Below are 16,105 nucleotides of genomic sequence, written 5' to 3'. Positions count from 1 at the left end.
CCCTGATGGCTTTTTAGTCTCATATTACTTCTGGTTCTCTGAATATTTCTCCGTCTATTTCTTAACAGAAACTAGGAGAGCCATTTTAACAAATGAGCCAATCGACTCTTAGTCAAAGCTTATTTTATAAGGTCAACAGAGACTATTCCCATTATATACATGAGGAAATTGCATGCCTTTAAAAGCAGTTAAGTAACTTGGCCAGCTTTTAAAGGTAAACAGGGCTACCTCTCAGGGACTTCTGGCTTTGGGTGAGTAATTTGTAGTGTGTTGTGCTGCCTGACTGCTAACTCTCCTCCCTGGCCCCTCCATTATGACATATTCTTTCCTAATGAAGGGACTTGTAGTGCTAGCTGAGCAATAGGGGGAGAATAAACTGCTGAAAAGGAGAGCTCCTTGTCTTGCCTTCTTTGGGGGTGACTTGCAAAGTTCCTACCTTTGCAGGAGATGTCACCTGAGCAAGTAATGACAGGGTGCATTGTGTGAAAGATATCTAAGGGTCAAATTGACTTCACTTTTGATTTGTATTAATGGCAATGTCACTGTATAATTTTTTGATGCAGTCACATTTTTAAGAGTTAAAAAAGTAAGATCACACTCAAGTACTGCATTTCAGATTCTTGTTAAATGAGGGCTACTCCATTTCTTCTAAGGGATTCTTGCCCACAGCAGTAGATATAATGGTCATCTCAATTAAATTTGCCTATTCTTGTCCATTTTAGTTCACTGATTCCTAAGATGATGTTCACTCTTACCATCTCCTGGTTGACCACATCCAATTTACCTTGATTCATGGACCTAACAGTCCAGGTTCCTATGCAATTTTGTCCTTTACAGCCTCAGACTTTACTTTCACCACCAAACACATCCACAGCTGAGCGTCATTTTGGCTTTGGCCCAGCTGCTTCATTCTTTCTGGAGCTACTAGTAATTGCCCTCTGCTCTTCCCTAGTAGCATATTGAACACCTTGTGACCTGCAGGGCTCATCTTCTGGTGTCATATTCTTTGTCTTTTCATACTGTTCGTGGGGTTCTTGTGGCAAGAATACTGGAGTGTTTTGCCATTCTCTCCTCCAGTTGGCAAAGTTTTGTCAGAACTCTTCACTGACACTTACTCAGTGAAAAACAGGAGATTTATCAAAAGTTCTTCCCACAAATTGGGATACTTTGAATTGGGATTAAAGATGTATTTATTTACTAAGGCTGCCATAAACAAAGTACCACAAACTAGATGGCTTTGTAGAGGAGGGGATACTCTCCTCTTTTTTCTCTCAGTTCTTTGAGCTGGCAATTGAAATGAGAGAAGGCAGATTAACCCGAAAAAAAAAAATCAATAAAAAAATTTATTACCTATGTATGAGGAATTTACATAAACATGAAGTGTTCCAAAGACAGGCAAGATGAGGTATATATACGTTATTATTATGAGGTATATATTCATATATATAATGTATATATATGTACATTATTCTGGACTAAGGAGAAGAAGGTAAGTGTCTAGGACTTCAAAGAGAAGTAAGGTAATTCACAGGAATATGAAAAGAGTTAATGTTTGTGAACAAATGTTTGCCTGGCCATCTAGAGACAGAGGGACACAGAGGGAACTTTGATCAAACCAGCCTTGCTAGGTTCCTCCCTGTCCACCACACCTAGTTCATACTTTAGTATGGTTATATGTGGTGACAGCTCCTTTCTGGAACTGGAATTCCAATTCTTAAAGTTCACTTAGGCATTTGGGAGAAGTTCAAAGGTTTCGTCCCAAATCTTTTGGGCCTTGGTTGTTTTCAGCTGGAAATAATCTGCATGTTAAGAGTGTCACATCTTGGGGCACTGTACCCTGAACCTCATCATAAAACAACAGCAACTTATCATCACGTTTGTAGAGGCCAGGAGTCTGAAATCCAGAGAATCCACAGAACCATGCTCTCTTGGCCTGTTGTTACTGGCAATCCTTGGCTTTTTTTGGCTTACAACTGTATGACTCCAATTTTGCGTCTGTAGCCATGTGGCTATCTTGCCTCTGTCTTCACGTGGAGTTCTCTCTGTCTTTTTATAAGGACAAAAGTCATATTGTATTTATGGTCACTGAACTCCAGTGTGACTTCATCCTGCAGCTTAATTACATCTGCAGATGCCTTATTTCCATATACGATCACAGCCGTGGGTACCAGGGATTAGGGTTTGAACATATCTTTTGGGGGACACAATTCAACCCTCAGCAATAGAATTTCAGAATTGCTTGTATAATGCTTGAGGTGTCATTGTTTAATTAGCTCAGTACCTTCTTTTGGAGGGAAGGGGTACATTTCTATTGTAAGCTTTGGTTTTAGTATTTGCAGTTCACTAGATGTTTCAAATCTGAACTCCTCATTCCACCCTTGTCTGGCTTATTTTTTTGAATATGTTAATAATTTCCAGTAGATTTTGAACAAAATGCAACACTTTCTAGCTCATTTACAAAATATATTTTTAAACACTTGTTTTTAAAATCATGTAGGCAGGCAGTGAAGAGAGTACATTCTGTGATGACATAATTTTTTGTATTCAATACAAACCTCTTCACAATAGCTTTGTAATTTAGTTATAATAACTGAGCTTATGTGTACAATATTTGTTAATTTGTTATCAATTTATACTTTTGGGCTTTCTCCATGGCTCAGCAGCTAAAGAATCTGCCTGCATTGCAGGAGACACATGAGATATGGGTTCGATCCCTGGGTCAGGAGGATTCCCTGGAGGAGGAAATGGCAACCCACTCCAATATTCTTACTCTTGGCAGACTACAGTCCATGGGGTCCTAAAGAGTCCTAGTTGGTAGATTGTATGCTTGTTTGCATACTTATGGATACATGCCCCATGACCAGTTTCAAGCATATACACATACTTCATAGGTTTCTTTATGTTGAAAGTGTTAATGCAAATTCACATGCCTGATGCACAATAGGATTTGGGAGTAGAGAAAGGTTTACAGCAAGGCAATGCAAGGAGATGGGTGGTTCATCCCCTAAAAAGCTTCAAGTTCCCCGAAGAGTTTCAGCAGAGCACTTTTAAAAGCCAAGTGAGGGAGGTGTAGTGTCTCAGGGTCTGTGATCAGCTCATGCACAATTGTCTGATTGGCTGATGATGAGGTAGGAGAGTGGTATCCCAGGGGTTAACATTATCAGTCCTTAGACTCCTGGTGTCCTGGGGCTATGTGTTCATCATTGTCAGATAGTTAACATCTTTCATTTGTTAGCACGAGGGAGGTTTTTTTTACATCTGCAAAACAGCTCAGGAAAAGTGCTTCAAATATTATCATATAGGTACTTCAGAGAGGAGCTAATGCAAAAGATATGGGGGAAAGCCTGTCCTGGGAAGGCCTCATGGGGTCCTGCTTGGTTACAAAGGTAGTTGACCACTTATCAGGAATACTAGAATGGGGATTTTTACTTTGAGCATCATGGGGGTGTAAATCAGTGGTTCTTAACTGAGGCTTGGCAGAACTACTTTATAGAGGTTTTAGTTAAGCCCAGTAAGATTTTTAGGTCTAGCCTATAGCATCTCAGAAAGTTCCTGGCAATTCCTTAGCCAACCTGGCTCATCAATTGTGAGTCCTGTTGTGTTCTGTAAAACAAATTTTGTCAGAGATGATGAAGGTTTTCTTACAAGACAAGAAGGGCAAGTTCTAGAGGCAAAGAAAAAAAAATTTTCACATTAGAATTAAGAACTTTCCATCAAAAATAACTATAAAATAAGTGAAAAGTCAAACCATATACTGGTGATACTTGATACACAGATATAACTGATGTAGACTTAAAAAACAGACGTAGCCTAAAAGTTGAGAGTTATGTTTTATTTGGCAGAAATTTTTAGTACTTAATCCTGGGAGGCAGTATCATCTTAAGTATCCCTGAGAGAACTGCTCCAAGGAGGTGGAGTGGGGAGTCAGGTTATATAGAAGTTTGAAACAAAGAACAAGTAGTCTGAATATCAAAAGTATTTTTGTGAATTAAAGAAAACCAGATATCTCAAGGAATTTAACACTTTTCTATGTATGGGAAGATGAAAGAACCTGGGTTCGCTGAAATCACTCCTTTCAATTGCAGCTCAGCTATCTGGGGCCAACCTGCTGTGAATCTTCACATTCTAGTTCTTTGGTGCTCACCATAGAGAGTGGCTGCATTGCAGTCTGATGGCTGCCAGATGGCACAGGTCTTTCCCTCCTGAGTGCCCTGGAGGGCTGGAATCCCTGATGACTGTGACATCCTTGTTTACCCATATGGCAGGAAATACTCCATTTCTCACTGTTATGAGATTAGTGTTCAGAATGCATAAATAGCTACTACAAATTAGGCACAGCTAATAATCCATTAGAAAAATGGTCAATAGAGATGAACAGGCATCCCGTAAAAGAGGAACTCCAGATGGCCAATAAAACTGTAAGACATTCAACCTCTAGTAATTAGGGAAACACGTATTTAAACTACAACAAAATGCCATTAAACTAATGTGTTACATAAAAACTTTGACAATCTCAAGGAAGTAGAAATTCTTAGACACTACTGGTGGACGTATGAATTAGTGCAACCACTTTGAAAATAAGGTGGCATAAACTGAACACATATAAATGTATCCTATAATCTAGCAATCCCATTCCTGGGTGTAAACCTTAGAGAGATATTATGTTTTATATTTATATCATATATAAATGTGAGATATATAATGTAGCTCATATATTGATGTACATTATGTATAGTATATATATGTTATTATATTACATTATATAGTATATAATGTATATGATTATATTTCTAATGTTTAGAGACACAAACATTAGTTTAAATGATAAAGGAAAGCAATGGAATTATAAAGCCCAATTTCAGGATTGTGTTTAACTCTCTAGGAGAAGATAAGGTTTCGATAGGGGAGGGTTTCAATATACACAATTGCAGTGATGATGATAATACTTTTTTTAAACTGGATAGTAAGGTTGTTAATTTTACTGTTTTTTTCTTTTCATATGTTTCATACATATTTTGCATTTATTCACTTTTAATTTAATTCAGGATCTGTTTTGATACCATTTTAAGATAGAAAGATAAATATCCAGAATACTACGTATCTCACTGTTTTATTCAGTCAGTTCAGTTTAGTCGCTCAGTCATGTCCGACTCTTTGCGAGCACATGAACTGCAGCACACCAGGCCTCCCTGTCCATCACCAACTCCCGGAGTCCACCCAAACCCATGTCCGTTGAGTCGGTGATGCCATCCAACCATCTCATCCTCTGTTGTCCCCTTCTCCTCCTGCCCTCAATCTTTCCAGCATCAGGGTCTTTTCAAATGAGTCAGCTCTTCTCATCAGGTAGCCAGAGTATTGGAGTTTAAGTTTCAAAATCAATCCTACAAATGAACACCCAGGACTGATCTCCTTTAGGATGGACTGGTTGGATCTCCTTGCAGTCCAAGGGACTCTGAAGAGTCTTCTCCAACACCACAGTTCAAAAGCATCAGTTCTTCTGCACTCAGCTTTCTTTATAGTCCAACTCTCACATCCATACATGACCACTGGAAAAACCATAGCCTTGACTAGACGGACCTTTGTTGGCAAAGTAGTGTCTCTGCTTTGTAATATGCTATCTAGGTTGGTCATAACTTTCCTTCCAAGGAGTAAGTGTCTTTTGATTTCATGACTGCAGTCACCATCTGCAGTGATTTTGGAGCCCAGAAAAATAAAGTCAGCCACTGTTTCCCCATCTATTTCCCATGAAATAATGGGACCAGATGCCATGATCTTAGTTTTCTGAATATTAAGCTTTAAGCCAACTTTTTCACTCTCCTCTTTCACTTTAATCAAGAGGCTCTTTAGTTCTTCTTCACTTTCTGCCATAAGGGTGATGTCATCTGTATATCTGAGGTTATTGATATTCCTCCCGGCAATCTTGATTCCAGCTTGTGCTTCCTCCAGCCCAGTGTTTCTCATGATGTGCTCTACATATAAGTTAAATAAGTAGGGTGATAATATACAGCCTTGACGTACCCCTTTTCCTATTTGGAACCAGTCTGTTGTTCCATGTTCAGTTCTAACTGTTGCTTCCTGACCTACATATAGGTTTCTCAAGAGGCAAGTCAGGTGGTCTGTTATTCCCATCTCTTTCATAATTTTCCACAGTGTATTGTGATTCACACAGTCAAAGGCTTTGGCATATTTTTCATTTAATTTCTTCACTTAATTTTATGCAACATTTTAACATATTGCTATTTTTATAGTTATTTTCAGTGGCTACATATTAACTCCAAAAAACTGTAATACAATAAACAATTTTACTCTGATAATCCCACAAATATTTTATAAACACAGTAGTAAATATAAGCTTCCTGTCCTACACAGCTTACAGTGTTGTGAGGGAGACAGTAATTTTAATAAGGATTTAAGAGTCTACATGAGGGTAAGAGCTGGGTGCTGTGGGCACTCTTAGCAGAGGCAGATCCCCAGTTTGAAGGTGTCAGGGGACATTTTCCAGATTGCCTTCCAAGCTGAGACTTGAGGACTGTGTGGGAATGAATGAGGAGCAGATTTGGTAGGGATGTTAGAGAAGTGAGAAGGAGGATGAAGAGTGTTTTAGGTCAAAGGAACAGTGTATGTGAAGGCCCAGAAATGAGAAACTAGCACAGGCAATAAGTTGAAATGCAGCTGTGTGTACTGTGGGACTTGGTCAGCACCATGAGGCTGAAGAAAACTCATGCAGGGGCATGTCAGCTACCGAACATTTGGATTTGAATTCAAATTCCCTTTCAGGTCAAAAATTTTGGAGTCATGTTTGACTTCTGTTCTGTTTTCTTTACACCCTATATTCAATCTCAGTAAATCCGAGTGGCTCCCCCCCCAAAATAGATTCAGAATCAGACTACTCTCAGCACCTTGACTGCCTGCTCCGCTCACGTCCAAGCCACCATCATCTCTTGCCTGAGATTCCACACTAGCCTCTTCACTGGTGTCCTCACTTCCCTGCTTCCTCCTATAGAGTCTCCACATTTTAACCAGTTATCACTGAATAATGAAAATCAGGTCATGGCACTCCTCAAATCTTCAAATGCAGGCTTTCTCACAGTAACAGCCAGCGTCTTTCCAAAGGCCTGGAGTACAATGTGATCTGAGGTCACACTTCTCTGACTTTACATCCTGTTCTGACCCATTCATTTGTTCTTTCCACTGCAGCCACTGGCCTTGTTGCTATTCATCAAACATACCAGGCATGCTCCAGCTTAAAGTCCTTTGTACTTGCTATGTACTTCCCTTAGCCTAAATTCTTTTCTCCAGGTAACCGCAAAACATATTCCTTCACTTCTTCGTTTACACTCTGGTGTTACCCGATTAATCAGAGAAGTGACACTTTAACCTTCTTATGGAAAATGGTAATTCTGGCCTCCACAAATGCCTTTTCTATTTCTCACACATAATATATTAAATATTTGCTTTAAAATTTTGTTTATGTCTTCTTCAACTACAAATATAGTTTCTGTGAAAGTGAGTGATTTGTTTTGTGCACTATTATTTGTATTCCTGGTGCATAGAATAGTGCCTGGCATATAAGCAGTTTTCAATATTTATTTATTAAATTAATTTTTTCAATGTGTATATAGTCCAGTTTTACCAAGGGAGCTGGCATGTTTCCATTTGGAAAATTGCTCTGGCTGCAGTGTGGAGAACGGACTGGCAGTGATCGAGATCTGAAGGTGAATTCTTAGGAGCTGTGTGCTTCTATGGCTGAACATTTGAGTTGTTGCTGATATTTAACAGTTTTCAACAATATGCATGTTTTAAAAAAATCTCATTCCTTTATGCACTGAGGTCTATATGAGCTTAATGTGTGTGTTTACCAGTCCTTCTAGCAGGTAGACTGATGCAGGCATCTTGCATTGGCCCTCCACTAATTCAGGGTTGCTTCATTTATCCTTAAATTGTGTCTCCCACAGAGCCAGGCTTGCTCAGCCTCTCCAGTGACTGGAGAAATCAGTGGGATGAACCAGCTACGACTGAAAATGCTCTAAGTCCCTCTTCATAATTGGGTAGCAATCATATGGGTGTTTACCCGTAAAGACCAGCTAGGCCAGGCTAAACCATGTCAGCTGTAATTAGCAGGCCAATTTAGCACATCAGTGCTATCATGTAAAGTTAAGCCCTGTCACCTCAGCCTCCAACAGAAAAGGTGCAATCAAGTTTAATCTGCAAATAGATTGTCTTTTTGGAAGTCAGGAATCAGTTTATGCCATTATCATCGCTGACATTCTCAAGGTCACACAGTTTTGTAGTTTATAGGCTGTAATTATCCTGAATTATGTCCAGTGTTGCCAGTTTGACAATAATCTATGAATAAATCACTGTATGTAACAGAGAATTGGCTAATAAAACATGTAAGCAGCTGCATTGCTATTCATATGCTGTTACAATGCAACATGGAGCTCAGATGGTTTTATATTTTAAAATACAAATGTATGTTCTTTACATCTGAAGTCACTTCTTTAAAAGTGACTTCAGATGTACGTTAGCAGATAAACTCATTTCTAAAGCAGACTATTTTGCCTATCTGAATATTGTTGACACAACTTAATTTTTGGAAAATATTTTTTTTTTACTACTTCTTATTTATTATTTATTTATTTTATTTTATTTTTTTCTACCTCTTATAAACGAATCATGTTGAAATTGTTTGCCATATCTGCAGGCCCTTAGTACTTATTAATATAGGAGGTCCTTGTTCTTTCAGTATTAATGTGTGTGTGTGTGTGTGTGTGTGTGTGTGGGTATGCGTGCTCAGTTATATCTCTTTGCAATCCCATGGACCGTAGCACACCAGGTTCCTCTGTCCATGGAATTTTCCAGACAAGAATACCAGACTGGGTTGCTGGTTTCCTTTTCCAGGGGATCTTCTCGACTCAGGGATCAAATCCATATTTCTTGCGTCTCCTGCATTATTATCAGGCAGATTCTTTACCATTGTGCTACCTGGGAAGGCCCTTAGTATTAAAAGTCCACTTAAATGAATCAATAACAAATGAGCATCAGGAATTCAAAGTAAATAATGAAAAAAGTTTGTTTCTTAATCCTGAAAAATAAAATTTAAACTCAAAAGTGAATGTATTTTATTTTTTACCTTATTTAAGTCTAATAATTATGTATTAATACCAATTATTAGAATGTACAAAGATACAAACTACAAAAGGTCACTCAAGAAATGATAGATAACCTAAAGAGCCCTCTGTATTAAATAATTTAAATTTGTAGTTTTAAACCTTACCACAAAGAAAGCCCAGGGCCAGACAGCTTCACAAGTGAATTCCACCAAACATTTAAGGGAGAAATAAAACCGATTCTACACAAACTCTTCTGGAAATGTGAAGAGGGATGGATACTTTTTAACTCATTCTATGACGGCAGTTTCACCCTGATACCAAAACCAGTTACTTGTTAACCCATGGTTATGATTATTATTGGGGCTTCCCAGGTTAAGAATCTGGTGCTAGTGGTTAAGAACCCACCTGCCAGTACAGGAGATGTAAGATCCCTAGGTCAGGAAGATCCCCTGGAGGAGGGCATGGAAACCCTCTCCTGTATTCTTGCCGGGAGAATCACACAGACAGAGGAGCCTGGAGGGCTCCATAGGGTTGCAAAGAGTCAGACACGACTGAAATGACTTAGCAGACACATGGTTATTAAAATACACTTTTGTGTTGAACTAAAGAAGTGGTTTTCAAACATGATCATGCATAAGAATACCTGTGAGAGCCTGTTAGATGTGCAGATTGCCAGGCTGTCTCTTCTCCCCCAGGGGTCCTGAATCATGGGTGTGGTGGAGGGGGGGGGGGCGTCCAAAAATTGCAAGTTCAGTAAGCTTTGCGGGCAATTTTGATGTATGTATCCATAGACTGTATTTCAGGATCACTTCTTAGCAGAATGTTGTTGACATCAAAATTGCATGAACCTGGATGAACCCTGTAGACCACTGGTGCCGGGTTGAAATAGGGTGTTCTTGATCTGGTTCTGCGTGTGTGTATACCAACCTGTCAGAAAGGGGAGCTGACTTATTTGGAAGGGGTGACAGATTTCATTTTGTTTGTGCTGGCTGATATTCATGATGCCTGCTCTGATTAGAACATAAAAGTTGTACAGGTGATTGAAAAAATTAAGTTGGTAAAGGTTTTCCTTTCCTCCATTTCTCCTCCTGCATAATATTCATTGACCTGCATTTAGTGTTTTGTGTAATATTCATGCACTATAGATCATGCTTTCACCAGAGCTTTCAATAGTGAAAGGACGGGGGCACCAGATGGAACTATTTTTTATTTTATCTAATACCTTTAAAAACTAAACATGCAGTAGTGTGTGCATGCATGTTAAGTCACTTCAGTCGTGTCTGACTCTTTGTGACCCTAGGGACCATAGCCCATCACGCTCCTCTGTCCATGGGATTCTCCACTGGAGTGGATTGCCATGCCCTCCTCCAGGAGATCTTCCTGATCCAGGGTTTGAACCCGCTTCTCTTACGTCTCCTGCATGTAGTAGGAGCAATGTTAATTCACCACTTTTAAATCTGAGATCATGGAGAGCAGTAAAGCCTTCCCATAATGCATTCATTTTTGTGCCTTTCCAGAGATAAATTTATGTCGTCTATCAAAGTCTAGCATGCTTTACCTTCTCAAGCACTTATATAAACTGCCATGAAGTAATGTTTTGTGCGTTTTTTTCTGTTAGAAATAATGCCTTGGTGTGAGCAGGGTGGCTGGGGTGGTGGTGTGGGGAGAAGGGGAAACAGCCGTTTGCTTCCTGGCCTGATCCCCATCAATGACAAGTATGGCAGTACTGGCAGCTGTTGTCACAGAGTCCGAGAGCTGTGGGACACAGTTTTTCTTGGAGTAAATGAGAGCAGCTGTGTAGTATAGAGCTCATGACTTCAGGATTTTGTACTGGGTGTACTATTAAGAGTGAACTGACTTTGCCTTTGGGTCAAAAGGCTATGGGGCCAGTTATATACAACATGTCTGGGGCTTTGGAGATAGGGGCCAGTTTTAACTCGACTGTGCTGATCTGTCTTTTCTGGGGGAAAAAAAAAAGCAGAGCTTTTAATAGAACCAATATTATAGGTCTTGAGTATGTGATTTGATAATTAAAAAACATATAGGTGAAAGTGATGAAGAAATGTATACTATAGACAGATGATAATGCAGAACTAAAAAGCAGAGTTGGACTAGTTTTTAAAAGTTACGAATGCATTTCTGAACCTGAAGAATGAGGGTCAAATATATCTGAAAAAAATCAAAGTTTGGTTGCTCGCTTAGGGGATCATAGATGTTTTGTTCACTCTCGTACTTTAAATTGATGTGGCTGGATAGTCCTTACTGCCTTTTTAGTAGTATATTTGTTTTTTGTTTGTTTTCCACAGATATGATGCAATTATTATCTCAGGAACTGAAATGGCCAAACAAATCCAGAGAGAAATCCAGCATGGCGTGGACTCTTGGGTTTCCCTTGGGAACAGAAGGCCGCACCTCAGTATCATATTAGTGGGTGATAACCCAGCAAGCCACACATATGTCAGGAGGAAGATTAAAGCCGCTGCTGCTGTAGGTGGGGAGCATTTTAGCTGTACTTGTTACTAGATAACGTTTTCTGGTTTTAGTGTGATAATTATGAATGATAACTGTCGACTAAATGCTATTTGAAAAACATGTGTTATTATTATTTATTGCCATTCTGTAGATTATTTAGTTCCCAACATTCACATTCATTTCTTACTCTTTTTTTTCTTCAAATTTCTTTAAATCAACTTTGTGTGATTTCTGATCCTATTGGGAAACATGAGAGCAACTTGTTACATTTAAAGGGCCTGTTTGTTTGTGTTTGTTTTTTTTATTTTATTTTATTTTTAAACTTTACATAATTGTATTAGTTTTGCCAAATATCAAAATGAATCCGCCACAGGTATGCATGTGTTCCCCATCCTGAACCCTCCTTCCTCCTCCCTCCCCATACCATCCCTCTGGGTCATCCCAGTGCACTAGCCCCAAGCATCCAGTATCGTGCATCGAACCTGGACTGGCATCTCGTTTCATACATGATATTTTACATGTTTCAATGCCATTCTCCCAAATCTTCCCACCCTCTCCTTCTCCCATAGAGTCCATAAGACTGTTCTATACATCATTGTCTCTGTTGCTGTCTCGTACACAGGGTTATTGTTACCATCTTTCTAAATTCCATATATATGCGTTATTATACTGTATTGGTGTGTTTGTGTTTTTTTTTTAATCACATTAACCTGGCTAGTTCATGGCGGTGGTGGTGGTGGTGGTATTGGTATTTTCACTCTCCTCAAATCCACTAACAGTAGCTCATCACAAATAAGTGCAATTTGTCACGTGGAATACTGGGCCAAAGAATGCATGTGAATCATAAGAAAACGTCTGTACCATTTAAAAGTTCCCTCCTGATGGTGCTTTGAACATCACTTTTGTAGAAGGGCCTTTTCTTTCAGTGGGACAAGAACAGAGGGAACCAATCAAACACTGTGTAAGACACCATTAATGAAAAAACACATCTTTGTTAGTCAAGTGACTTTCTGTACTTGTTTTTCTTTCAGGTATCTGTAGTGAGATCATTCTAAAACCTAAGGATGTTTCTCAGGAAGAACTGTTGGATATAACTGATCAATTGAACGCGGACCCAAGAGTCAGTGGTATATTAGTTCAGTTGCCACTGCCAGGTACATAATTCTCTTCTGTGTATCTAATTTGGTTAGGGGCAAGGACATCTTTCAACATTATTTCATGACACCGCAAGTCATTTATAAAATAGGTTCAGAAAGGGACTAGCTATTACAGTAGCATTCAAGGTGGCAATTTCTGAATGACATGTTTATCGTGACTGAAAATTGTGAAAGAAAACTTTAGGCTTTGGCAATAATACATGCAGTTCTTGTTTTGCACAATAGTGCGAGACCATGAAAATGACTAAGTTGAAATTGGGCAAAGGATCTTAACAAATCAATAGGAAAATAACAATTGTTCTGTGATCTTTAAAATGTTTTCTCAAAACATTACCATGGTTTATAAATGTGTAAGGAGATGAAAGCTATGGTTTTTTCAGTAGTCATGTATGGATATGAAAGTTGGACTATAAAGAAAGCTGAGCACCAAAGAATTGATGCTTTTGAACTGTGGTGTTGGAGAAGACTCTTGAGAGTCCCCTGGACTGCAAGGAGATCCAACCAGTCCATCCTAAAGGAGATCAATCCTGAGTGTTCATTGGAAGGACTGATGTTGAAGCTGAAGCTCCAGTACTTTGGCCACCTGATGCGAAGACCTGACTCACTGGAAAAAACCCTGATGCTGGGAAAGATTGAGGGCGGGAGGAAAAGGGGATGACAGAGAATGAGATGGTTGGATGGCATCACCAAGTCAATGGAGATAAGTTTGAGTAAACTCTGGGAGTTGGTGATGGACAGGGAGGCCTGGTGTGCTGCAGTCCATGGGGTCGCAAAGAGTTGGACATGACTGAGCGTCTGAACTGAACCGAAGCAGATGCAAAAAATAATGAAACTAATATTTATCCAGTACACTGTAATTTAAAACATTAGAAACATTGAGCATTAAAGTACTTTATTTCATTGCCAAAATCTTATCAAGAGGAGTTTGAACAGTTACTTGCCGCCTTCTCATCATATAACTTATATGGAGCAAGCATTTTTTCTATGCCTTGGTGAATTAAATTGTCAAATTCTTTTTAAGTTTGGATTAACTTCCGTTTTGTCCTTTGTCCTTTCAAAGTCATGAAATATCTCTGAGAATTTCTTTAGTGTGAGGTTTGATTCTGGTGTCACTTCCTCTGGGCATTGTCATCCTTTTTGTTCCTCATTTATTTTGATCCGTTTGCGATGACTAAGTTCCTTTGGCTTCACAGCTGCATCACTCCAAAGGACATGGTATCAGCTTCTAGGGTCTTTTCCTGTTTCTTAATCAACCAACCCATTTACTGTCCATTAGAATCCTATCGCAGCGACTTTACCTTCTCTTTTACATTCATGGCCCTTACCTTCTTGCTAGCCTAGGTCTCTTTTATCTTTGCTTTACTGTTGCCATCTTCAGATCTTCTATTCACATCCAATTTTCACTTCCAGCATCATCATATTTATTTCTTTGCTGAATTTTCATCTTTATGGGCTAATTCGTTCTTTTGATTATGTACTTTTATGAAATGTCAGTGAATTTATCCCTGAAACCCAAGGAGGCAATATGATTTGCTATCTATGTTTGAATTGAGTAACAGATGTACAGTGACCAAGCATTCACAGACTTCATCTGTTACTTATATAGTGATATTTGGACCAAAGAGTCGGCATGCATGCATGCATGCCAAATCGCTTCAGTCATATCTGACTCTTTTCAGTCCTGTGGACTGTAGCCCTCCAGGTTCTTCTGTCCATAGGACCCTCCAGGCAAGAATACTGGAGTGGGTTGCCATTCCCTCCTCCAGAGGATCCTCCTGACCCAGGGATCAAATCTGCATCTCTTAATGTCTCCTACTTTGGCAGACGGGTTCTTTACCACTAGTGCTACCTAGGAAGCCCATCATACAGAAGTGGGTTGCCATTCCCTTCTCCAGGGGATCTTCCTGACCCAGGGTTTGAACCTGGGTCTCCTGCATTGCAGGCAGTTTCTTTACTGTCTGAGAGTTGGCAGCTCTTATATAATTACTCACAGTTAAGACACCGTGATAACTAAAATTTGAACTGTGTTGTTGGAAAACAGGTGTCATTTGACTGAATTATAGCTCTGAAATTCATGCATTTTTCAATGAGCAAAGTAAGGAGTAGCCTGAATATTATAGATTATAGTACTTTTGTGCAGTTTTGAATTATTTTTTAGGTTTTGACTTGCAGAAAGTAAAGCTGAATAATGCAGTTGTCTGTGTTCTTTGTATGGTACTAGTATTTTAACTTATCTAATAATATAATTTAATATACTAGCTATATGTTATAACATTTGTGCTGTTTAAATTGCACTCTAGATTCACATTTCTAATTCTTTTCCTCTTACATGGTTGCGTTTAAAATATCAAAAAGTTGGAACAGATCTTAGAAGTTATTAAGGTTTGCCCTTAAGAAAAATGCTTATGACAGATAATACTATAGATTTAGCATAGTGATTTATCCCATACTTTTATAACTACAAAAGGAATTCAACACATACAGCACACTCATGTGATAGCATAGAAGATTAGGGCCTAGAAAATATCAGGGGTATATTAACATCAAAAGTCTGTCCAAAATTTTTTTGGCATTGAGTTTAAACCCAATTGTTTGGCTCATGCAAAATAAGAATCTTTTTATTTTTTTGGTACTGCTGTATTTGCCATGCAACATTCTTGTGGTTTTTAGTTTTTAAATTTCCCCCACTTATATTTGTATCCAATTCAGATTGTTATAGAAAATGTATCACAAATTTCCAAATATCTAGTTTGTCTTAAAGAATTAAATTCACATCTGTAGAAAATTTACCCCTTTATGGGCAATATTCCTCCTTATTGAATTTGCTAGCAGTTTGCCACTAGATGGCAATGGTGATCTGCTTGTACTAAAATAGAGTACCTTTTAGAAATGTTCATTTTAGAAATATACAAGCAGCTCATGCAGCTCAATACCAGAAAAATAAACGACCCAGTCAAAAAATGGGCCAAAGAACTAAACAGACATTTCTCCAAAGAAGACATACAGATGGCTAACAAAGATATGAAAAGATGCTTAACATCACTCATTATCAGAGAAATGGAAATCAAAACCACAATGAGGTACCATCTCACGCCAGTCAGAATGGCTGCGATCCAAAAGTCTACAAACAATAAATGCTGGAGAGGGTGCAGAGAAAAGGGAACCCTCTTACACTGTTGGTGGGAATCCAAACTAGTACAGCCACTATGGAGAACAGTGTGGAGATTCCTTAAAAAACTGGAACTAGAACTGCCATATGACCCAGCAGTCCCACTGCTGGGCATACACACCGAGGAAACCAGAATTGAAAGAGACACGTGTACCCCAATGTTCATCACAGCACTGTTTACAGTAGCTAGGACA

The 16,105-nt window shown here is 38.9% G+C and overlaps 1 protein-coding gene across 1 annotated transcript in view; it reads left to right on the top strand.

Annotated features, from left to right (window-relative positions):
• MTHFD2L (methylenetetrahydrofolate dehydrogenase (NADP+ dependent) 2-like) overlaps positions 1-16,105 on the top strand; it is a 140,116-nt gene that overhangs the window by 7,589 nt on the left and 116,422 nt on the right. Inside the window, exons 2-3 of the mRNA XM_010838176.1 lie at positions 11,416-11,604; positions 12,617-12,739. Of these exons, the coding sequence (XP_010836478.1) occupies positions 11,416-11,604; positions 12,617-12,739 (312 nt within the window). The remainder of the gene's footprint in view (positions 1-11,415; positions 11,605-12,616; positions 12,740-16,105) is intronic.

This window comes from Bison bison, unplaced genomic scaffold (assembly GCF_000754665.1).
Source record: "Bison bison bison isolate TAMUID 2011002044 unplaced genomic scaffold, Bison_UMD1.0 scf7180017864092, whole genome shotgun sequence".
In the NCBI taxonomy this organism is placed as follows: Eukaryota; Metazoa; Chordata; class Mammalia; order Artiodactyla; family Bovidae; genus Bison; species Bison bison.
Note: the sequence above shows the minus strand (reverse complement) of the source record. Positions and strands in the feature narration are given on the sequence as shown.